The sequence below is a fragment of the Corvus kubaryi genome, unplaced genomic scaffold (assembly GCF_017639235.1).
Source record: "Corvus kubaryi isolate FWS band 111438036 unplaced genomic scaffold, C.kubaryi_AGA036_p1.0 37394, whole genome shotgun sequence".
Lineage (NCBI taxonomy): Eukaryota > Metazoa > Chordata > Aves > Passeriformes > Corvidae > Corvus > Corvus kubaryi.
The window spans coordinates 12,351,171-12,375,346 of record NW_024581133.1 but is presented as its reverse complement, the minus strand read 5'-3'; the positions used below and the strand labels follow the sequence as shown (position 1 = coordinate 12,375,346).

Sequence of the window (24,176 nt, the reverse complement as noted above, 5' to 3'; positions counted from 1 at the left end):
CTCCAAGAGAGCTGGAGAAAGACTTGGGACAAGGGCCTGGAGTGACAGGACAAGGGGGAATGGCTTCCCACTTCTAGAGAGCAGGGTGAGATGGGACATTGGGAAGGAATTCTCCCACCAGGGTGGGGAGGCCCTGGCACAGGTTTCCCAGAGCATCTGTGGCTGCCCCTGGATCCCTGGAAGTGTCCAAGGCCAGGTGGGACGGGGCTGTGAATGTGAAAAGTTTCCTTGCGCATGGCAGGCGGTGACACTGGGAGGTTTTTAATGTCCTTTAGCGTCACTGTCACGCTCCCCTCCCGCCCGTGCCGCCCACCCACCGGCCCGCTCGCCACAAGTCGCCTCAGGGCAGGCGGGACGCGGCTCTCGCGAGAGCTCCGTGCACTGCTCTCGCGAAAGGCGCAAGGGGCGGGCAGCGGGCGGGGCGCCGCGGTGGCGGCTCGGCCGGTCCCTCACGGCCCGGCGGCGGCTGCTCGGCTGGGACCGTCATAGCCCTGCTGGGCACCGCCTGCTCCCCTCGGGGTCTTTCCTCCCGCCGTTCTCTCCCAGCCCGCCGTTCGCAGGGCCTCTTCCCTTCCCGCAGCCCCCCACCTTCCCCCCCCCCTCCCCCCGACCCCTCAGTCCCCCCCGGCTCATTTCCTCTTCCCCCCTCAGGATACCCCTTCCCCTTACATCCCCCCGCACCCTCAGGGCTCCCCTGAGCGCCTTCCCCGCTGCCCCTGAAGCCCCCGCCCTCGGCCTCCCCCATGGTGGGATTCGGGGCGAACCGCCGGGGCGGCCGCCTGCCCTCGCTGGTGCTCGTGGCGCTGCTGGCGGTGATCGCCGTGCTCGCCTTCCATTGCTGGAACGCGGCGTCCCGCCAGGCCCTGCTGCGGGAGGAGCTGGCCGAGCTGCAGAGCCAGGCCCAGCGCACCGAGGTGGCGCGGGGCCGCCTGGAGCGGCGGAACTCGGACCTCCTGGGCAAGGTGGACTCGCACAGGAAGCAACTGGAGCAGAAGGAGGCGGACTACAGCCACCTGAGCAGCCAACTGCAGGCCAGGGACGGCCAGGTGAAGAGGTGCGAGGATGGCAAGGTAAGGGGAGGGGGCGGCGGGGGGTCCCGGTACCCTGCGGGGAGGCTCAGTCCGGGTCACTGTTAGTCCTCGCCTGCCCAAGGTGTCCCCGCAGCCTCTGCAGCCCCGGAGTGAATCAAGGCCCCGAGGCGCAGGTTTGGTGCTGCTGGGACAGCTGCAGCGAACTCTGATTTCTGAAAACGTCCCCAGAAAGAGCTGAAGATGTCCAGTGTGTGTGTGTGTGAGTGAACAATGAAATCCCGAGAGATCGCTCGTTTCCAGGCGGCTGTTTCAAATTTACTTACTGTTTTTTAGCTTTCTGTCTCTGCTGAGAATATCTGATCTTTTGTGATCATTCAAGAAACCAGACACAATCGTAAAACTACAGTTTCGAGGGAAATGAAACCAGTGTGGTGTTCAGTAGCACCCTGAGCTTGCCTCTTGGAATGCCTGGTACAGCACACTGATTTTTATGCTGCCAGCGTGTACTTGGGGGAAAAAAAAAAAACAAAGAACCCTGCTGCTGACTAACGTGTCATTTTCCTTGGCTTGGAGAAGCCAAGCTAATAGAAAATTCAGCTAGCCCTTTCAGTGGGGGTGGCCTGGGGATTTCTTTTGTTGTGGACGATGAGTGAACGCCTCAGCTTTCACTGTTGTGCTTTCATAACCGTCCTGAACTGGGAAGTTCACGGGGCTCAGCACACAAGTCCTGCTCAGGGGGCGTGTGGGGTATATTTGCATGCAGGTCATCACTCTGCTCGTTGAACACTGTTCTCACAGTGGGATTTATGGAAATGTCACACTCTCCAGGGTAATTGCTGGCTAGGTTTGTTTTTCTGGTCCTTTCTTATCACACATTGGATGAGCAGCCTCAGAAAATGCATTTAGTTGTCACAGAAAAGGCTGAATATGTACATGTCCCATTCCAGAATTAGACTCCCTCAAACTGATTAAGTTTGTATTAAAGTTTCCTACTGAACCATTACAATTAAGCCCTTTGTGTGTTCAGCAAACATATTTTTAATTTTTATTTTTCCTTAGATTGCAGTAAAAAGTCCAGTTGGATATGACGTGGACTTCATGATCTTAAAGGTGTTTCCCAGCCTCAATGATTCAGTGATTCTAAAGCAGTTGGGGTTTAGCCAAGACACTTCCCCTTCTGTCTGCAAAAGGGCAGTCAGCTTGTCTGGTGTGTTAGTGTAACTGCCTGTGGGTGTAAAACTCTACTGGCAGGATTCAGGTAAGCTATCAGGCACAATTCATGAAGGGTTTCTTCCTGGAAGGGGTGGTCAGGCATTGGAACTGCCCAGGGAGCTGGTGGAGTCCCCACTCCTGGAGGTGTCCACGGAAGGCCTGGACACGGCACTCAGTGCTCTGGGCTGGGACAGGGTGGGGATGGGGCACAAGTAGGACTCAGTGTTCAGGGGAGGCTTTTCCAGCCTCAGGGATTCTGTGATCCATTACTGGGCTGCATGGCAAGGTGTGCTTTTAATGCAATAAATTTGTATTTTTTTGGAAATCTGTGATGTGTTCTTGTAGGACACTGGGGGAGAAGATGTAGGTCTAAGCTGGGGGGTGCAGCGCTGGTTACTGGAGCCAGGGCCCACTCGGATGCATGGGGTACAAACAGGTGCTGCTGGCTGCCCCTGCCTGCCCGCCACTGTCGTGTTCCCAGAGATCTGCCTGGGGTTTGGATGCTCTGAGTGTGACACTGCACAGGGCAGAGCAGAAGGGCAGCGAGAGAAACGTGCCTAGTAAACATCCCAAATTAAATTTAGTGTTAATTGCCTGCAGTGTGTGCTGTGTGTCTTCCTTCTTTGTTCCAGAAGCTGCCAGTTAAGGCCGTGAGAGCTTGTAGCTTTTTAACATCCTCTTTCAAAATGTTCAGAGTGCCCGAAGAGTCCAGAATAGCAGGATTTTATCAAAAAACAGTAGCTGGCCATTTTTCCTCCCATGTGAGCCACTGTCTTTTCTCAGTGGCAACAGTGTTTATTTTTTTTCTAAAACCTTTTAAGTGGCTTTACTTAAGTGACTATTACTTCTCTGAGAGTAGAGAATAAAGCTTTGTTTTAGAGAATGAAAGTCTGTCATAAGGAAACAGTAGTAAATATAAAGTGTCTGACCAAAAAAGGCTTGAGTGATAATTTTTTTCCTCTCAAAATAGAATTTGGCAAGTCTGTCTGACCAAACTGCTCGTAACCTGTGATCTTAGTCCATTTGTGAAATGCAGGAGCTGAAATAAAACCCCAACATTGGTATCAAGTGATCACAACAAATTCAGGCTCGTTTTAAGGAAAACTCATTTGAAGATTCTGCTCTGGTGCTTCTCAGTGTCAGTTCTGCTTTGTGCTCCTTTGTCCTCAGCTGAGGTCCTTTGCCTTGTGGTTGCATAAATCAAGTGCCTTTCCCAGTGCTGAGGCAGCTCCAGTCTCTGCAGCAGTTTCCTCTTGGCTCAGGGATCTCTGGAGTCAAGGCCAAACCCTTGGCTCTCCCCTCTGTCCCCTGCTCGTGGAACGAGCCTGTCACACTGCACCACGGTGGTGTTTGCTCTTGAGAGCAAATATGGGAGTGTGACCCAGTGTCTTGTGTTTAAAAAGAAACAGCAAAAGCATGAATTCTTGGGAATTCTTCTCTCTTGTGGTGAGCTCCTGAGGGTCTGTTGGACCTTGGAACAAACAAGGAGGTCTCCTTTGGAGCTCCCTGTGAGAGGCAAACAGGGGTAATGCCTACCCTGGAATTTGGGCAGGTGCTGCATGCACAGGTAGCATCAGCTTCCTCAGTATTCCACGGGGTTTTTGCAGCATGCCATTAGGTTTTGGGGTTTTTCCATTGCTTTGCATATCCATTTGCAATAAGCGCAATAAAATGTGTGACTGGCAGGAATCTGTGGTGGAGAGCTTCCAGGTGGCAGGCGCCCAGTGTGCAGGGAGCACCTCTCATTCCATACCTGCTGCTGGCCATGCTGGGTGTGGAACACAGCCCTGCCCAGAAATGCTTGGGATGAAGCTGTTAAGTCAAACATCCCCAGGAGCAGCTAGGTCTGTTCTTTGTTGCCAAAACTTGGTAACTCCCCAGTTTGCAAAGCTGTAGCTTGACAGCAGCAATGTGGAGTTGTTACATGGCAAGACTCACAACTCAGATAGCACTGGAGGGTTGCCACATGTCCATGCACAGGATTTCTGGTGGTTTTTCCTGTGCAGGGCTCATTGGGCTACAGAGGGTTTATTTTCTCCATCCCAAGTGCTTGGAAAGGCCCTGAGGAGCCCCTGAGAGCTCAGCAATGCAAACAGGTCTAGACCAGAGGAGGACGTGGCCTAGGAAGAACTGGACCTGCGCCATGGCTCGTGAAGTGTGGGTTTTGCATGTGTAGGTGGAACAGATCCCATGAATCATAAAAAAGCTTCTTCCCTTTCTATCCTTCAGATGAGGGACATTTGCTGTCAGCTGAGCTGGTTTGGATATAAATTCTGTCACTTCTCTGAAACTCGAAATCATCAAAAGGAAAGCTTGTGTGATAAAAGTGCTGCATGTTCCTATGCAGCTCCTGCTCACAGACAGCAGCCCTCCTCCAGCCAGGCACATGGTTATGGGATGAGCAGGAGCCAGTGGGAAGGGTTTGTGTGTGAGGAATTCTCATAGAGGAGGGTCTGAAAACAGACCCTGATACTTCCCAGGATCTCCTTTGTTTGTAGGTTTATTGGGTTCTGGGAAACAACTGCATTAGAATGGAAGACAGGAAAATGTGGTTATTGCCTGTGGTTTTGCAAAACAGGGGGAGATACTTGTTCATTAACACAACAAATTAATGTGTGTACCTGCTCTCCTGTCCCAGGTCGTTGGAGGAGGAGCTGGCATGGTGGGTGCCCAGTGGATGGGAGAGGCTTGGTGGTGATTTGTGTTTTCTGCTTCCTTGTGTGTCCCCACTGCAGGGCCAGTTGTGCTTTTGAAGTGAAGCTCTGCAAGTCCTACCCGGGCTGTCACTGATGGGATGTTGCTTTGTGCATCCTGTAAGGGGGCCTTGAATGCCTTGGTGGGCAGAGCATGAGGCAAACGTGGCTTTGACATGCCAGGAGGCTCCTTGAGTGTCCCTGTGGGGAGTAATTTTGTCCCTGTTTCTGAGCACTGTGGTCAGAGGGCTCAGGTTACCTAAAGATCACATTCTTGGTGGAATTAATAAATGCTGACAGATTAACTGTGGAGCTGGACTTTTCAGTTATGTTCCAGGATTTGGAGGAAATATGCTCACGGCCGTTTTGTTTATTTTACTGGGTTTTTTTTGCTCTGTCCCTAATTTTTCAGTTCTGCTTGCTTTCTTTTTTTTGGGAAAAGCCTTGTGAAGTAGTGCTGTGTCCTGCCATAGTGGGGGCCATAGTGGTGCCTCTCCAGGCCCTAGAACCCTCTTGACTTCTGTTTTGGGCATGGGTCAGGATTTGCCTGCACTCCTGCATGCCCTGCTCCAGGGATCAACCAGGATCCTGCAGTGCTCTGCTGCCAGGGATAGCCAGGATCCTGCTGGCTGGCACAAAAACTCTGCTGCCCAAGGAACCTCTGTTGTGTGCCAGGAGCTGTCGGATGCGTGCCCTGTGTACACTGTGTGCTGCAGAAAAGCACCATCCCTGCAGTTCCTGCATGGCTGGAGTCTGTAGTCAGGAATGCCTGATCGTATCCATATGGGACAAATGGATCAGCCCAGTCAGAGTGCCTCTTGTAACAACAAAAACACAATGGGAAATATATTTAAAGAATGAATAATTTGATAGAAGGGAAGGCACGGGTAGGAGGAGGAAGTCCTAGAGGCAGGGCAGATGTGTTTTGGGTTTTTTTGACAGGAAATGGAGGTGACTGATGTAGACACTTCAGGGACTTGGGGGGGAACTGAAACAGCCCCTGTGTCCAGGCATGTCCCCGTGTATGTCCCAGCATGTCCTGGCCAAGTGGCTGTGCTGGCACTGCAGTGTGCTGTTCCCAGAGGTGATGCTGACCTTGTCATCTACACGTGACAGCCCTGCTCAGCACCTTCCTGCAGGTGCCCTTTGTACTACCATGAAACTGCAAGAAAAAACAGCACCTGAGGTGCCTGGGGGCAGGGTGAAGATTTTTACCCCGTTTCTTAGAATATTCCACACGTGAATCTTCTCTTTGTTCCTGCTGGTTTTTGTCTTTATGTAATTACAGAACAAAGCATCTTTACTTCAGGACTTTGTGTACATGCACGTCTTACTTATTGTAACTATTTCTTTCCTTACTAAAAATGCCAAAAGCTGTTGTAGAAGTTTACTGATGTGAGATTCCCTCTCAAAATAAAATGTGTGTTAGGATGTTAGATAGCAACACATAAAAGATTTATTTAAATATAACTATTCTATTATATCATATACCTTAGGTAACAGTTGGTTTTGCTGTGGATGCTGTGTTTATTTTTATCCACCTGTGCTTTAACATTGGCTGTTTACAGTCCCTCTTGCAGTATCCTGATGCAGCATGTTTATTTTAGTCCAGGCAATCTACTTTTTTGATCTAACTATGTTCTGGAATTAAAATTGAAGCCACTGCTAGCAAAGCCTGAACACAGTGTTTAGTTTGGTGATGTCATTTACAGATCACTAAATACACATTTCTTAGATTTACAGGAACTTTGTGCACATCACTCCGATAATCCTGTCCATAAGTTGGCTTTACAAAGCAAACAGACACACCTGAGTCTTCACAGCCCAAACCATCCCTCCCCAGCCTGCTGGTCACCTGTATTTATCCAACTTTTTCTTCCTTCCAGATGAAGCTGCAAAACAACATCTCCTATCAGATGGCAGACATACATCGGCTAAAGGGTAAGGGATTCATGGCCAAACTTATTTGGCAGGCTGAAGTTGTGCATTTTAACTGCCCAGGTGCTGCAGAATGCAGTTTAAATGAAGGATCTGGTGATGCTGGAACATCTCACAATGTGAAATCTCATTGTATTTGTTACCTGGTGTGGGTAAGTGCAGAGTTGGCTCTCACTTACTTTGCTGCAGAAAGAACGTGTATTCTGGCACTGCTGAGTTACAAGACAGTAGAATCATTTTCATGGGCAAATACACAGTTTAGTAGAGTCCGATCAGAAACACTGTGATGGTTATGCTGGGTTAGAAAAGGTCCAGGAAACATCTCTGAAGTTCTGTACAGACATGATTATAATGCCTGTGGTGTTGCTGTATTCAGGGTACTTCAGAGTGAGCCGGAACGTGCTCGGATGTGAACATGCCTGCATACAACACACACGGTTTCTGCCTGTATCCATGTAGCTGCAGCTTAAAGTAGTAGGGAGCTTCATTATTTGTAGGCTGAAGAACAGGGAGAACTAGAGCAGCTGTGAAGACGGAAAATCCGTGTTGGCTTTATGGATAGCAGGAAGGTGCCTCCTTTTGTACACTTACTGCAGACAAACAGTGTTTGAGCATCCTGCCTGGAGTAACCTGGCAGCGCTTCCATGTTACTCAGAGTGACAGAATCTTTCAGGAAATTATGGAGATTTCCAACAGATACGTGAAAAAGCATTGTGCAAGGCTTCTGAATGCAAAGGTACAGAAACATTTAGGGGGATTGGCATAGCATCAGAAGAATTTGTCTCTAATTCATGCTGCCATCTGGCATACATGAGTAAAGTGGCATCTTCTTCAAATTGGTTTAAGAATCTTTAAAGTATGCCTGGACATGAAACTTGAGCAATTTGATACTTCTTTAGCAATATTGGAAATTGTATCTCCCATGGGGCATTTTTTGTTTTCTTTCTGTTTTCATGTTGATTTTTGCTTTTTTGGCCTAGAACAACTGGCAGAGTTACGGCAGGAATTCATCCGCCAGGAGGATCAGCTGCATGAGTACAAGAAGAACAACACATACCTGACAAGGAGGCTGGAATATGACAGGTATGTCCTCAGGAGTGCTGGTAACTGCAGGTTGGTGGGTGTGATGTGGACCTGTATTTACTAAACAGTGCTAATTAATCTCATGTCTGCTAATCCTCAAACACGAGTGTGCTCACTTGGCAATGCACCTGAGCTGACTGTTTGACTTTCAAGTTCTTTGTGGTGTTGTAGTCCTTCTCCCAACATGAGATAGGAGCTAAGGAAAATCTTGACTTAGTGGAATTGTTCTGCATTTTTAAGTCAATGTATTTTTTATAACATGGAGATTTAGTTCACTGACACCTGAAAGTTTAAAGGACACAATCCTGTGTCACCAGCGTTGTTAATTGCTGCCTTTCTAGTAGTGTAATTTCATTTGTTTCTACTGAAGCTGAAAGCACCTTGTGTAGATTGAAATTTTAAGTTGACTTCAGCCTTTTAAGTTGATGATAGAGAAACGGGGAGAACAAATACTCCTGGAGCTTTGAGGAGTGAGGAGGACTTAACACTTGATAAAGTGTTTGAAACTTTTACACACACAAAGTGTTTCTGTGCTATGTTGAGCATTTGTGGGACATGGGACTTTTGGTGATTGGGCTGATGTCATGGCATGTTGAGGAAGTTGGGACACCTGGCTGTGTATTCAGATCATGTTATTTGAGTTGGGAGCAGTAACTGATAGCGGCAGTTGTGCACCTTCTCCGTTGACAGCCAGGGGAGACACGTTGCCTTCCCAGTGGAATTAATATTTGCAGACAGATTAACTCTGGACATTGACCTTTTGGTTGCATTCCAGCTTCTGGAGGAAGTATATTCAAGGCTGTTCTCTTTATTTTACTGTTTTTTCTGCTCTGCGCCTATTTTTTCTGGTTCTGCTTTCCTTCTGTATTCAGTCCATTCCCACTCCACATACATGCCAGGACCAGGCTTTTTGGGCAGACTACTCTAGTTATATCTCAGGTTTGGCTTTTTGTGCCACTTCATATTTTTTCCCTTACTTTATTTGTGGGAGAGCAGATCCAACAAATGAAGTGTAACTAATGGTGTGTTTCTCCTCAAGCCTGCAGTGTGGGCAGCAGATCAAGGAAATGAGACTGCAGCATGAAGAGAGCATCAAGAAATTAATGGACCAAATTGCACGGGAACAAAAGGTAATGCCAAGAAAGTGTGTGTTGAATGAGAAGAGCCCAAAGCTTGCTGTTTGCTTCAGAGATGTGGAGGGCTGGGACATTTCTTCCCTAACTTTGTGTTCAGTATCCCCCTGATACACCTAAGTGGGTGTTAAGGTAAGAAATCTGCCTATTGTCTCACCCGGTGGACCGAGCTCCAAGCTGAGGCCAAATTCTTTGTTCTGCTCCAGCCTTCCTCCATGATGTCATTGCTGAGGATTTCAGTTCTTGTCTGTAACATGGATATTGCTGTTCAGCTCTCCAGGGTGGGATCTGTGTTGTCAGAGCCTTACACAGGTTATTGCAGAGGGAGCCTGAGCTCTGCCGAGGCCTCGAGGTGCTAATGTGATGCAAATTGTGATGGTATTGGAACGGTATCAAGAGTGTGATTGCATGAAACAGACTTCCAGTAGAATTTGGGCCTCTTTGCTGCAAACAGATGCTTAAAATTTTGTTTCTTTACTTCATCTATAAACATCTCAAATAATAGGGCAGACTGAGAGCAAGTTTGTCACATCTTCTCTTACAGTCTGGAATTGTTTCAAGGCTCTGACCTGAGGCTTAAGGTTGATGTTACCTTAACATGTTTGTGTTGTACTTAACGCCTGTGTATGGCAGTAGAAATGTCCTGCAGCTGTGCTGTATTGAACATTTTCTGTCTGGTTGTGTTTTCCAGAGCCCCAGGGTCCAGCTTTGTACATAGAGGGCTCTGCTCTTTGCTTTGGTGATCATTGAATTCATAAATGCAATTTTGCTTACCCAAAGTAATCTTGAATTTGAGGGCGTTTGTTTTGTAATTTCCAGGGAAGTGTTTAATGTTGTCTTGTTATTTGTTCTAACAGGCCACACAAAAACTTCAGTCCAGTAAAGACACTGCAGTCAGTCCCAGCAATGGTGACCAGGCAATACCTGAGACTGCTGCAGAGGTGGAAGATAAAGACACAGTGAAGAATGAGGACCCTTCAGAACATGTTGCAAATGGAAAAGGTATTTCCTTTTTTGGGCTTTTCTGATAGAGAATGGGCCAGTTGTGTTGCATCCTTTGCCAGCCTCCAGACTGTGCATTTCTCTGAAGTAGAAGAAGGAATTGTTTGGCTCGGATAACTTGATTAGCTGCAGTGATTGTTCTAAGTTTGAGCCTTCCACAAGAGGGAAATTTACTGTTCAGGCTGAAGGGTTAGTAAGGCAGAATATCCTTTTCTTGTCTTGCAGAGAAAATCAAACCCGGAGGAGACGCAGGCATGCCTGAAATAGAAGATAATGACCCTGCTAAAGCTGAAGATACTCCCACTGGTTAGGAGAAATACTCTTCATTCTTTCACATTTGGGTCTTGGTGATGTAGATGTTGTGTGTGAACACCATGTGGTTCATAGTGAGTGCAGACTTTTAAAATCTCTCCGTGGTAATAAAATTCAAGTGGGGTGTAAAATCAGACCGTTTCTACTGTGCCTTAGAGGTTTGAATTCCCAAAATGGAATGGTTTGGATAATGCCCCTCCTGAAATCTTGTCTTTTATATTTTCATTAAGGAAACTATAAAAAACCAGAAATTTACAGGACTGTTAGAGCAAGACCAGGTAAATAGTGTGTTTGTTTCATGTTAATGCTTTTGTCCCTGTGACTTTTTTTTAGCTTTAAAGAAGCCACTTATTTCAGCTCCTAAAAGTGAAGGTCATCAGTCTGTTATGAATCTTCCAACTGAGCAGCCCCATGCTCCAAACCTGGCACCAGGTAAAATTCCTGTTAGCAGGTGACGAGGCAATATTTTGGTTACAAGAAGAAAACCAAGGATAAATTTCTGCAGGATCCAAGGTTGTGTTCTTACCTGGCTGAGGCACTTGGGCTGCTGTTGTATGATCTCTTCTTGTACCCTCCACACCAATAATTTCTGAGCCTTTTGACCAATCACAGCTAAATTTGAGTTAGAAATTTCAAGGATAAGTGCTTCAGGATTCCTCCAGTGGACAGAGTAACTGAAATGAGTGTTGCTCCTTAGAGTACTAATTAGGGCTGCACCACCCCCTCAGGAGTTGGTTGTTGATCTCTTGGTAGCCACAGTCAGATGTTCCCGTTGCCTGCTCGGTGTCCTCCTGTCCCTGGGAACAGCTTACTTGAGGGTGACATGGGAAAGGTTTAGGATGTGAGAACTTAAAAGTCCTGCAGTGAAAGGGTTTGGAAGAATTGCAGTTAGAAAAGAGACAAACCCAAAGAAAATAAACTCAATGCTTGCAGATCAAGTCACTTTAATGTCAGAGAAATATCAGGTTATACCTGCACTGCAGGTGGCTTGTTCCAATCCTGTCCTGCTAAAATTCTGAGTATAACTTCACATTTTAATGTTGTAGGTTTGCCCAGTGACAGTGATGGAAATGCCGACATTGCCAAGCAGATCCCTCCAAATCCTCTCCAGCACTTGAATTTTGAAGAAAATGTGGAAACTCAGAAAGACCACAAAATTGAGCCAGACCAGATAAAAATCCCAAAGAGCCGAGTTAGTGACTTGCAGAAGATTAAGCAAAGTAAGTTGGCCAATGTCACACACTTCAATATATTAAAAAAATCCATTCATTTTTTATCTGTGTAAGTGCCTGTCTGGAAAATAGAGACCATTGCAGCTGGTGGCTTTGGAGAGGGAGCCTGAGAATGAATATAATGTGTTCCTGGGTAAAAGATATGCTTTAATGTGTTATTTTCCACATGTATATTCAGTTATTTTAAAAAATTATTTCCTTGTCAGAATTTAAGACGCTTTTGGAAATTACTGCACAGTTAAATTGGTTAAGCCAGAACTTTGATACATGCAGGATGCTGAGTTACTTTATTGCTTGACTTCAATACACTTTTTGGACAATATTGTAAGAATTCAGCCAAAACTGAGAAAACTTTGGTTGTTTTAATATCACTCGTGGAACTTTGTGATGGAGCAGGGACAAGCATATTACAAATTGTCACGGAAACTGGGCAGGCCTGGTTTCCACTCTGTGTACCCTGAGGTGTGCAAGGCTCATTATTTTATCAAAGGAGCTTCTGGAAGAAACTTCTGGAGTGAGAAGGCTTCTCATTTCAGTTGTTAGTTTTTTTAATGGTTCAGTTGTTGGGTTTGTTAATGCATTGTCTCTCTTCCCTGGTCATGGATTAAATGATGGGGGCATAGTTGTGTAGGCAGAAGCTGGGAAGGAAATGTCTCCATTGTAGGCTGTGAGGGGGTACCTGAGAGTCAGGAATTGGCCCCAATTATTCTGTTCTCTTTGCTTCTTCATATTTGGAATAACTCCTATTGTATGTTTTAATGGTGCAATGAGGGAGAGACTTTATCACGAAAGGAATAGCTAATCCAGGTTTGTGTAAGGTTTCTGTCCTGATGGTCAGGACAGATGTTCAGAAAGGTCCGTTGGTGACAAACTCACCCCTGGTATGGAAGAGCCCAGCTCTGGCCCAGCTCTGCAGCTCCCACCATGGGCAAGTGCCTGGCTGGGTGTTGGCAACTGAGGGCTTTGAAGCAGAGGGTGCAGAGTGGAACTGTTCAGCCTGGAGGAGAGACGAGTCTGGGGAGACCTTAGAGTCCCTAAAGGAACTCCAAGAGAGCTGGAGAGGGACTTGGGACAAGGGCCTGGAGTGACAGGACAAGGGGGAATGGCTTCCCACTGCCAGAGGGCAGGGATAGATGGGATATGGGGAAGGAATTGTTCCCTGTGAGGGTGGGGAGGTCCTGGCACAGGGTGCCCAGAGCAGCTGTGGCTGCCCCTGCATCCCTGGAAGTGTCCAAGACCAGGCTGGACGGGGCTTGGAGCAGGCTGGGACAGTGGAAGGTGTCCCTGCCCTGGCTGGGGCTGGGACAGGATGGGCTCGCCAGACTGTCTGTGGTCCCTGAGCTCAGTCTGTAGCCTGTGTGGGCCTGCTGCATTTCCTTAGATCTCTTCATCATACTTTACCCTTTCCTTCTGTCAACTTCAATTCATTCAGTGCTTGTTTGTCACAGTATCTCTGGCTATCCACAGGCTGTTTTTGCTGGAAGATGGGTACATGCCGTTGTCTTCCATGGCTCACTTTGGGTTTAACATGTGCAAATCCCACTGTCCTATCTGGGTTTTGTATCTAATGCAGTGTCAAAAATACCAACAGTAGTAGCCAGAATCACTCAATGAGACATGAACAGGCAATGAATAATGTATGGAACTTCGGAGTTCTAAACTGATCGTGGGGTTTTTTCATGCTTGTTTTAAGAAAATACCTGACACTGGTGTTCTGTACATTTGAGCTGCACTAGGTGTGATTCTGGTGCTTTCCCCCCCATACAGAGAAGCACCATGGTACTGCTTCTGTCCTGGTTTTTATACATGCATTGTTTTAGGAAATAATTTCACTTTTACATCTGTCCATTTTTAATCCTGATGTTGAAATCATTCTCCAGGTTTACTTCTCCATTAGTTGCTTGCACTGGGAATCACCACCTGCCCCAGCAGCCTTGGTGCCCAGTGTGTAAGGATTGTATCACACTTTAATCCCAGTTTTTTCATTTATACACAACCTTCCAGGCCAGTGACCTCTGCAGACTCAGAGCTGCTTCCCTCAAGGACTGGGCTGGAAGAGGTCTCCCTGTATCCCATTAAACACCAGCTCTGAGCTGACATCACACCAGTAATCTCTCACTGTGTGCCTGGGTGATGGTCTGCTCATTCCATATATCCAGCTAATTCCTGTTTTTCTTGTGCATTGTTTCAGGATATGAAACCATTCTTAATTTTTTGTTGGGAGATGAAAATACTGGATTTGGGACATTTTGAAAACTGTTAAAACTTAATAGGAAAGCAGAGTGTAAAGCCAGCTGGATGAGTTTCCAAGCTGAGAGGCAAGGGCAGGCCTGTGCTGGGCTCCCTCCTGTGCCAGCAGGGCACCCTCTGCAGGCAGTGCCAGGCACCAGGACAGCGTTGGATTACTCCAGGGTGTGCCAGGGTGTGCAAAATGCCAGGCCTCAGGAAAAGTGGATACTAACCCTTCCACTGAGTGAGTGCTCTTGTGCTTTTAGAGAAATCTTGTGTTGGTGCCTGTGGGCAATCCAAGGTGGAGCTGTTTGGGTGCTCACTCCAGCCCTTGCCGGTGGAGAGAGGAGTGTGGGACAGTCAGGCGTCACGAGGTCAAGTGCTGGGTGACAGAGCACATCATTCCTGCATGGAGGTGCTCCACGAGCCTCCTTCAACCCCTGCCCAAGCCCTCTCCCTTCTCCCCCCTTTCTCTCCAGCTGGAACTACCACAGACCCCGACTGCCTCCACCTGCGATCTGCTCTCATGTAGGATCTTCCTGTTTCTTTCCTCTCTGCTGCTGACTCACTCCTTTCCTACTCCACAGGCCGGTTCTTTGATGAGAATGAATCCCCTGTGGACCCGCAGCAGGGTTCTAAACTGGCAGATTATAATGGGGATGATGGGAACGTGGGTGAGTATGAGGCAGACAAACAGGCCGAGCTGGCTTACAATGAGGAAGAGGATGGTGATGGTGGAGAAGAAGACGTCCAAGGTGAGCTTGGGCCTTACCTCCATCCCATTGTGATAAATCCATGCTGAGTTACTTGTTGAATTTGTGTAAAGCCTTGCTGGTTTAGCTGATGACAAATTGCTCAGACAGAACAAACAAGCTTGAAATTTGGTCTCACTCTCTGTGGGACAGCAACAATGCAACAGCCTTGAGTGAGAGGGTTTTGGCACCTCACTGCAGTTGTGTATGGTTCCTGCTAGGAAAAGCAAGACTCTAAATTCTAAACATGGTTTTACCCAAACCCCCAGCTCTGGCCCCTTGCTGGGAGGGCTTTGGGCCTTGACATTCCTAAATTGTCAAATAGAGGAATGTAGTGGTTTGACTCCTGCTCTTGTCACACCTGCCTGGAGCTGGTGTGCAGTGAGGCCTCAGGTGGTGATTCCAGGTGTAACTTTTGTGCATTATACACAGATTCAACAGGCTTGTGGTGTTCCTGCTAACCCACCTCGGAGCTCCTGATCCAGTGCTGCCTAACACCTGTGTGTGCATGGCCATTCCCTGTCCTGCATGTAGCTCCCTCGCTTGCCTCTGCCTGCCTTGTCTGCCTTCTCCATCCAGCTGTTGGGGATATTTGTGACAGGCCTGCATGTCTGTAGGGCGAGAATGTTGTGTAAACATAGAGAATATTTCCAGTTAAATGAAAGCGTAAAATAAAGAGGGGAAAAAAAAAATAGGAAATGGGACAAAAATCCTACAGGCCCCCTGATTTTGACCCTCATACTGAGTTATATAAGTTAATAAGCTTTTAGCTGGAGGTTTTTCAGGCACCGTATTTAACTGGCATCTAAGCGAAATGAATCGGCAAAGCCAGTAAAAAGCAGCTGATTGTGTGAACACGCAGCTAAGTGCAGTGTCAGCAGCCTGGGCTGGGCTGGGAGTTTGAAACTCATGCACAAGTGAAAGAATAGGATGGACCAGAACCTGTAGCAATTAATTAACTTACTAATGAACTGCAGTGCCTGCTGTTCCAGCTGCAGCCTGTTCTGTGCCCCTCGTGCTCAGAACTCAGAGGGGGTTTGTGTGTCACACCTGGCCTTCTGGCGGGTGGTCCCTGGGCTGGCAGCTGCTCATCCAGGCTGGCAGCTGCACAAAGGCACAAGGGGATGCAGAGCAGCCTGGTCCAGTAGCAAGTGTCCCTGCCCATGGCAGGGAGTGGAATGAGATGGGCTTTAAGGTCCCTTCCCACCCAAACCATCCTGGGATTCTGTGATTGACAGCATTTCTGTCCGTGCTGGGGCCATGGGAGCCATGCTCCTAATGGTGCTGGGCTGTTGTGGACAGAGAGTGCAGGGTGTCCTGTGTGTCCCTGAGCCCTGCAAGCCCTGGCAGTCCTGTGGGTGGGGGTTTCATAGTTCAGTTCCATTCTCCTCAGTCAGCAGTGGGTCCTGCCCAGCTCCTCGCTGCAGTAGTTCCGTACCAGAATTCCGTAATTCAGGATGCAGCTCTGGAGGTTGTAACTGGGGTTGAGTCTGTGCTGACTGGTGCCATCTGCCTGGGTTAGCCTGGGTGCTCTGGACTACCTTTTCTGTGAAGAAATGTTCCCAGTATCCAATGTGACCTTCCCCTGGCACAGCTTGAGGCCGTTTCCTCTTGTCCTGTCCCTTGTTCCCTGGGAGCAGAGCCAGACCCCCACCTGGCTGCCCCTGTCAGGTGGCTGTAGGTGGCTGCCACACGGTGCAGGGATGAAGTACCCTGACTCTGTCCCCATCCCACACAGCTCTTGTTGCCCCTTGGAGCTCTGTGCTGCTTCGTCAGCATGAGTACCTGGCTGTGGGGGCCTTCACAGGGGAGCTGATGGCTCAGGCAGCAGCTGTGCCATGAAGTTACAGTGACATGGGCAGCATTCCCCAATGCCACTTGGGAAAGGGTGGGCGTGATACAGATATAAGTGGTGGAAAAAATGTTAAACCACAGAGATTGGGCTTGTGTAACTTGCACTGTGAGTGGTGGTTGAAAAAACAGAGCTCTGATTGACAGTGACCCCATAAAACCATTTCCCATCCAGGTGGGGTCCCTGCAAGGTCCCTGCTCTGGTGGCTCGGAATTTGGACTTGGGGAAGATCCTTTTCCTGATGAACCCCTCTGTGTCTGTATAGACAGACTGGATTAAGAGCTGGTGGTAAAGGTTAAAGGGTGACTTCTGGAAGCTTCTTCCTGAGGGATGGTCTGAGCAGAGTGTGTTACTACCTCAGACCACATTTCCCAAGCTTTGTTCTGGTTTTCCTTAATAGCTTATTGTGTTGGCTTGAGCTGTGATTTAAGTGTGGCCAGTGGTGCTTCCAGGGTCAGTATTCCAGAAAAAGTGCCTGTTTCAGGCTTCATATTCATTTGTCTGCAGGGCAGGAGAGGGCAGAACTGGGGGGTTGGAGGGAGGGTGGTTGTAATTGTTTAGGGAGGGGAAAAAAAACAAGAGAGAATTTCTGCCTAAAAGCTGTCAGGAAAACATCACCCAGGTCTGCATCAGGCTGAACAGAGCCTGTGGCATGTGCCACAAAGCCACTGGAGTCCACATGGTTTCTGTTGCCTCTAGGAATGTGCAGGCTTAGGTTGAAATTATTCAGGGAAAATACCCAATATGGGGGATGTTTCTTGGGGCAGGGCAGCACCCAGCCTGGTTCCTTTGCTCAGGCACCTGCAGAAGGGCAAGGGGATGTTTGAAGGTGGCAGCTTATAAAATGTCTGTTAATAAACTCCAGGATGTCCTGGTGCTGTGGTGGTGTTTTCTTATGGAACAAACCTGTGTCATGCAGGTGAACTCCAGCCTTTTGCTGCTGGAGCAGCCCTCAGGTCCCTGCCTGGCTCCTGGGGTGCTGGGGTGAAGGTGTGGAGAGCTGCAGGCAGCTCGGCAGCCGGCGGAAGATGAATTAACTCAACTTGGATTTCCTTTGCTGTGAACAAGAGTCTTTCCTAATATAAAGGATTAGCACTGAGGTGCAGGAGAAGCTTATTCGTTGGAACAAATGGAAGTTTTAGGGTTTTTTCACTTTTTGAGGGAAGGAGGCCCTTGGTCTGGAAGGGGTCCCAGTGCTAGTCCCTGAGGTTCCCAGCCTCTGTGAAGCCTCACAGTGTCAACTCTGGGAATGGGACTGTCTGCAGGAGTTGGGTTTTAGTGGGGGAGTTTGAAAGCTTGATAGGCAGTCTCAAAGCCTAGCAGCTGGTGTGACTGTGTTGCAGTGTCTGAAGTCAGGCAGTCTGTGAAGTGGGGCTGCCCTGCAGCCAGAGATCCCCACCTGGAGCACTGACCGCTGGGCTGGAAGCACAGCCACACATCCTGTGCCTGCTGACTCTGTCCCATCACCAGCCCCGGCCAGCTTGGTGCTGTGCCCTTTAGCAGCATGTCCTGGGAAACTGTACTTTGATATTTTTTCAGTGATACCACATCAGATCAGATCTGAGAATTTTGATTGTAATCTTAATTACAATCTGTTATTGCAGATGATGAGGAGCGAGACCTGCAGAACGACCTGGGGGACTACAGCAAGTCCCGCCTCAGTGACGGGGTCCTGTAGGCCCCGGTCACAGACAGCTCAACCCAGCAACTTGAGGTGCTGCAAAACTGAACCTGTTTTACTCCAGTGTTTCCTGCTTCCAAGGAAGCTGAGGATCAAGTGCCGAGTGTGCTCAGCAGCAGGTGAAGAGGACCCGCTCTGTACATATGTACATATTTGTACTATTGTAGGTTGTATTAAACCCACATCTTTGCTGTTATATGGAGCTGGTTACTCAGCCTGGTCCTTATCTGAAATAATCTCCACCCTTAAACCCAGTCTCTAAACACAGGCTGAACTGTTTCTGCCATTTAGAACACTTGGAACCTGGAGAACTTGTACAGTTTGTACCTGATGTAACAAAGCTGCTGTGGAAGCCATGTACAGCCAAGGACTCCTTTTCTACAGTCCCACCTGTGTGGCAGAACTGCTGCTCCCAAGTGCTGGGGTTTGTACAGCAGGTGAGAATGGAACGTCAGAGGGACTGGGAACTGAATGGTTCAATAACTGCTCCTTCCTCCTGCAACCCAGCACCACATCCCATTGAACTCCTGTACAGTGACCACATCTTGTAGCTAGAGCTGGAAATCTATAGTAGGACTTGAGTAATTTGATACATCCCAAAAAAGTTGTGCAACTAATAGCTTGATTTAAAAGGTGATACAAATAATTCGCAGCTTGTAGGAAATCTTCGTGTTAAAGAGAGTAAGTGTGTCAGTAAGAGGCACATCTCCAGCAGCTGTGTCCCTCGATGGAAGGACCAGCCCATACCCAGCTAAACATGCTGTAGGTGCTGGTGTGCTGTCCCAGAGCGTCCATCCCAGGTCCAGCCACTCTAGTTAATTTCCAGTTTGATCCCTTGACCTGAACACCCACCACATTCCATGGTTTGGTTTTCTCCATCAGATCTGTAAGTCAGACCCTTTTCTGTATTCTGTGTTCAAGCACTTCCAGAATTGATGGAGATGATTCCACTTTTCTGCAGTGGTGGGAACGAAGGAGATTGTCCCCCCTGCTCCCCCAAGGGCTCCTGTGGACACAGGCTGTAAGCCCTGATGAGGGTGATTGAACTCATCCCTGTGCTCAGGTGCTGGGCTGAAGTAATGGGTCAGGTTTGCTCCTTGCCAGCTCAGTGAAGCTCTTAAATAAAGTTCAGTGCTTGTACAATTATGTTATGGGGTTTTAAGACAATTTATTACTACTTCAAGTGTCAATGGTAAAAAAAAAATTCCTCCCAGTTTCTGCATTTAAAAAGTGGAACTCCAGCTCAGCGCTGTGTCCTGGTTCCAGCTGAACCCCATGTTCTCCAAAGTAGTGTAGCATCACACAGCACAGCTTGGGGAGACCCCTAAATTAAAGAGCTTCTCTGCCTTTTCTTTTTCTTTGTATTCTATGTATTCTCTTTTTTTCCTCTTTCTGTCAGAGTGATTACTCTGCTTCGCCCTAGTGAGGCCACAGCTGGAGTATTGTGTTCAATTCTGGGCTCCACAGCTTAGGAAAGACAGGGGGCTACTGGTGAGGGTCGAGGAGGCCACAAAGATGATGAGGGGTCTGGAGCATCTCTCTAATCAGGAGCTGCAGATTCATGGGCCTGCAGCTGTCCCTGCAGCCAGGCTGTGTGGCAGCACTTGGGCTCTGAGCACTGAGAATGACAAACCAGCTCGGGTTTGTTTTGAAAATGCTGTTCCAACATCCGTGTGCCGTTTGTGTGCAGCCGATTCCCGTTTCCATGGCAATGGCAGCACAGACAACGCTGACAGATCTCGAGCAGCTGCTTCCCTCAGCACCCAGCGACACTGGGAATCAAACTGGCTCTCACATTCTGGGGTCCACAGGAGATAGCCAACAAAGCCTCTTCCCACCATGGCCCAGCCCAGATTTTAACCAACATGCCCAGGTAGCTCCAGCAGCACACCCAGTCCTGCGTCTGAGGTTCTAGTTATAAATCCCATTGTATCCACGTGGCAATGCATTTAAAACAAGGAGCAGGGAGCTGAGATTCGGCTGCCAAGGCTGAGGGATGAGTTCAGGCAGTGTGAGAAATGCATGCACCTCCACCCAACAGCCAAAGAAACAACTCCAGTTATTCCAGCCAGTCCTAGCTACCCAATTTTGGAGGTTTTCAGCAAACAGGCTCTGCCAAAGCTTTCCCAAAGTCACATGGATCCCAGAAAAACAAAGAATCACTGATGAACCCATTTTAATTTCAAAATGAGGAAAACCAAACTGATGGGCAGGATCTTGCCAAAAGGTGAAACCCAGTTCTGGATGAAACAAACCCCCACATTTTTCAGCATTTTAACAGCCATGAAGAGCTTTTGATACTTTGAAGTGACAAGAAACAGACACGAGATAATGGTTTGTGGATTTTATTAAATGTTATCATTTTACATTTTCATATATGCAAACACAGCAACAGTGGGAAATCCAAAGCCTGCAGGACAGAAGAGCTTGTGAGTGAGGGTTCTGCAGTAGAACATACAGAAAGTACAAAAGGTTTTCTTCTCTATAAATCTATTTACTGCCCCTGTTTACAGTTTGCAGACCAGAGAAAGCTGGATTGAACAATGCTGGTTCATGTGGTGGTTTTGGAGGTCCCGAGCTCTCAGCAGGACCCATTTCCGTGTGCACACATATCTCTGAAGAAATTCTCTATCTGAAAACTTTCTCCTTTATCCCTATTAAGAAGAATTTCCACGTGCCATAAATCTGTCAGCTGCAATCCCTGCTCCAGGAGATACACGGAGCTTTCAGTACCCTGTGACCCAAGTATGGAACTTCCAGTTGAAGTAACCTGGGACCCTTCCTTGAGGATACTGACCAAAATATTTGATAGGATCAAAAGTCTTGCTGTGACAAACTAGAAAATGTGAGATTGGGACTTTATAAGGAGGAGCAGTGTCCTGCTGTTCCAGCTGGCTCCAGGACTGAGGAGACCAGATTTCTGTAGTTTAAATAAAACAGGAAAACAAACCCACAAAACCAACCGGGGCCATCCCTCCCTATTTGTGAGAGTGCAGTGGAATTTTCAAGCCAGCCAGAAAAAGAGTAATGGTATTTATGCCTGAATTTCTTTATGCCAATATAGAAACCATAATACTCCAATTCCTCAATCTATATGAAACCCGATGTAGCCACACTGGGATTACTGGTATGGATAATCTACAGTTCAACTTCCCAAAACTGGGTTTGACTACTTGTGGCTGTGCATTTCCATCCCTGGAGGAATGTCTCATGCCACTCTCCAGTGCTGCACTGTGCCAGATCAAACACAAGGTTCATTCCCATGTGTTTCTGTGGGGATTGGGAGCAGATGAATCCCTGTTGCTGTCAGCTGGAGTGTCTGCAGTGAGAACAGCAAGTCTGGAGTGCTCCTGGACAGCCAGATTGGCTCCCAGACGCTGGGGATGGAGGAGCAGCACAGCCTGGGAGCTGCTTCTCTTTTAACTCTGGTCACCTATCCAACAGAATTGATTCCCTTCAGAAAGGCAAAAGAAACAGCAAACACTGAAAATGGGCAATAGTAAGATATAAACCCAAAGAAGACTCCTGCGATTACTGAGAAGTGCCAGATGCTGAAATTAATCTGAAACTGGAATAAAGCCCACCCAGCCCAGAGCTGCAGATCCTGCAAACAGCTGCCCAAGACACTGTGAACCCGGCCCACATCAGCTCTGCACAAGCAGGGAACTCACTCTGGAGCACTTTGGTTTACATGATGTATAAACACAGAGCTAAGGGCTCTGCAAGGCTCAAGGAAAAAGAGTTGAGAGGAAATCCTAAAGCATGAGGAATGGCCTTCAAGGAGCAGTCAGGATCCCACTGTGGGAATGGGCAGAGGTCTGACAACTACACATTTCCCCTTCAGTTTCTCTGTGAAGCAAACATGCTCCTCGAATGTCTCAGTGTGACTGGAGCCCAAATCCTCTGGCAGGGGGAAGCCCACTGCTGCCAACTGAGCCTTTTCTTTGGCCCAAACACACATTCCGAGCTCCGAAGGCGCCATGTGCCGGCACAGGGTTTTTACACTTCACACACGGAGCTGAAGCTGTGCTCGGGTAGAGGGACGTGCTCTGTGGGGAGCAGGGTACAGCAGGGGACTTTGGAACTTCTCCCTGCACAGCAACACCATGAGCAAGATGATTTTCCATATTCCCTTTCCTGCCAGTCCAGCCCCCTCTCCCTAATTCAGCATCAGTGAACTTGAGGAGAGCACAAGGCACTGTGAAACACAAATTTTGGTATCCTGTAACACAGAAAAGGCCAGTTCTCATTGCTGTAAAGATCAGTTTGAACCCTGAGTCACACGTTTAATCTCTTCTCAAGAGTGTTTTTGCCGTGCTGATGTTCACACAAATATCTGCTTGCTTTGAATCTTGCTGGATCATCTCCTGTGGCAGCTCGTTTCATTTTAATTACATGGCTTGAGAGAGTATTTCCACCCATTTCCCAAAACTCCCACTTTCTAAGTATCAATGTCCTTTTGGGCTCACAGTGTGAGACATCACACAGTTATCCTGCCATACAAGTTCCTCCTAAGGGACTGCCAAACCATCTTAATGAGGCTTTAACATGCCCAAACTAACCTTTTTTCACAGCTGATAATTCACAAGAAATACCTGAATGCTCTAAAGGAATATGGTTACCTGTTCTGAATGAGGACTGCACTGTTTCCACTGCCTTCCTATGACCTCTTTTCTATGGTAAAATTAGCTTTATAGTGTCTTCTGCTAAAGACAGACTAGTAGAGTCCCGTGACAGAATTCTAAACCAAATCCTGGCTTCACAGCAGCAGATGTGCTTCTCTTTAACAAGCCAATAAATATTTTAAGTGACTAGAGAGCTGGGACTTCTATAATCTGATCCATGTTCAAAAGCTAAGCAGGGAGTCAACAGGTACCAGGAAACACAACACCCGTGTAGGCTTCTTTACTGCTAAATTAGAGGATGCCAGATACTCCTGTAAAACCCTTCCATTCTGGGCAATACCTTGAGATGTTATCCTGTCATAACACAGGTGAACCTGCGAACTGAAGATTTCTGTTTAAAAGAGTGGTGGGTAAAAGTGATCATCAAGAGAAAAATTAAGATAGCCAAGTTCAGTAGCATTGAAAAGAGAAATGTAAGCCTCCCTACATCCTCCTATACTGCAAGAGATGGCCAAGCTGCTTCATTAAGCCCTTCAAATAGTAAAGCATGCAGCATCCTCAGCATTTCACACACAAAGAGGCTGCCTAGGAAAAAAAAAAAAAAAAAAAAGCGGAAATAAAACTTCACACCAGAGTCCACAGGCGACTTAAAACAGCAACCGAAACCACAAGCCAGCACTGCCCTACGCTTTGGGAATGGGACGGAGAGCGAGCCAGCAGGGCCGGGCTGGCGCAGCCGAGGAGAGGCCACGGGAGCGTCCGGCGGTGCCCACGGGAGCGCGGAGAGGGGGCGGCCGGAGCCGCGACCGGCCCGGGACTCCGCTGCCGGTCCGTCCTCCGTCTGCGGCGAGTCCTGCCCGGCGCTGCCGCCGCGCCGCTGCTCCCGGGAAGCGCCGGAAGAGCCGGGACCCGCCGGGAAGGGCCGGGACTCGCTCCCGCTCCCCCCTCACCCCCTCTCCCCCCCCGCCCCGCCCGCGCCCCCGCCCGCGCGGTCCCCTCAGAGCTCCCCTTCTCCCCTCACCTCCGGGCGCGGCGGCTCAGCCCGGCCCAGCCCGGCCCGGCGCCAGGATACCGGAGCGGCCGTGCCTCCTCCGGTGACGCAGCTCGGCCGCGGGGCCCTGGGCACCGCTGCCGGTCCCGGTGCCAGTCCCGATCCCGCCGACTCCGGGCGCCGCTCCCGCGCCAGGCCCCTTTCCCTCCTTCCCGGCCTGCCCCGGCCCGGCCCCCTCCCCCGGCCGGGCGCGCCTGCGCGGCGGCCCCGCTGCCATCCGGGTCCCTCGGTGCGGTGCAGCGGGTCGGTAGGCGGGAAATGGCGACTGAGCGCTGAGCGCCGAGCGCCCGGAGCGCGGACCCGCCGCCACCGCCAGCACCCTCCGCCCGTCCGCCCGCCCGCCCGCCCGC

The 24,176-nt window shown here is 48.7% G+C and overlaps 1 protein-coding gene and 1 long non-coding RNA gene across 3 annotated transcripts; one reads left to right on the top strand and one right to left on the bottom strand.

Annotated features, from left to right (window-relative positions):
• Window positions 1–632: 632 nt before the first annotated feature.
• On the top strand, window positions 633–19,296 carry GOLM2 (golgi membrane protein 2). 2 transcript variants are annotated; one of them, XM_042039302.1, is made up of 10 exons: window positions 633–1,070; window positions 6,823–6,877; window positions 7,855–7,957; window positions 8,997–9,087; window positions 9,948–10,092; window positions 10,318–10,398; window positions 10,738–10,836; window positions 11,451–11,624; window positions 14,453–14,620; window positions 18,074–19,296. In XM_042039302.1, exons 1-10 carry the CDS (start codon window positions 744–746, stop codon window positions 18,145–18,147), a joined length of 1,317 nt encoding a protein of 438 aa, XP_041895236.1. In that variant the 5' UTR covers window positions 633–743; the 3' UTR covers window positions 18,148–19,296. The 2 variants fall into 2 exon arrangements, with proteins under 2 accessions (XP_041895236.1, XP_041895237.1); XM_042039303.1 differs by lacking the exon at window positions 14,453–14,620 and having other exon boundaries at window positions 634–1,070.
• Window positions 19,297–20,479: 1,183 nt separating this feature from the next.
• Window positions 20,480–24,164, bottom strand: LOC121669807. Its single transcript, XR_006017901.1, has 2 exons — window positions 23,797–24,164; window positions 20,480–23,360 (listed from the first exon to the last, which is right to left on the bottom strand). It is a non-coding gene; the product is annotated as an uncharacterized LOC121669807 (long non-coding RNA).
• Window positions 24,165–24,176: the final 12 nt, after the last annotated feature.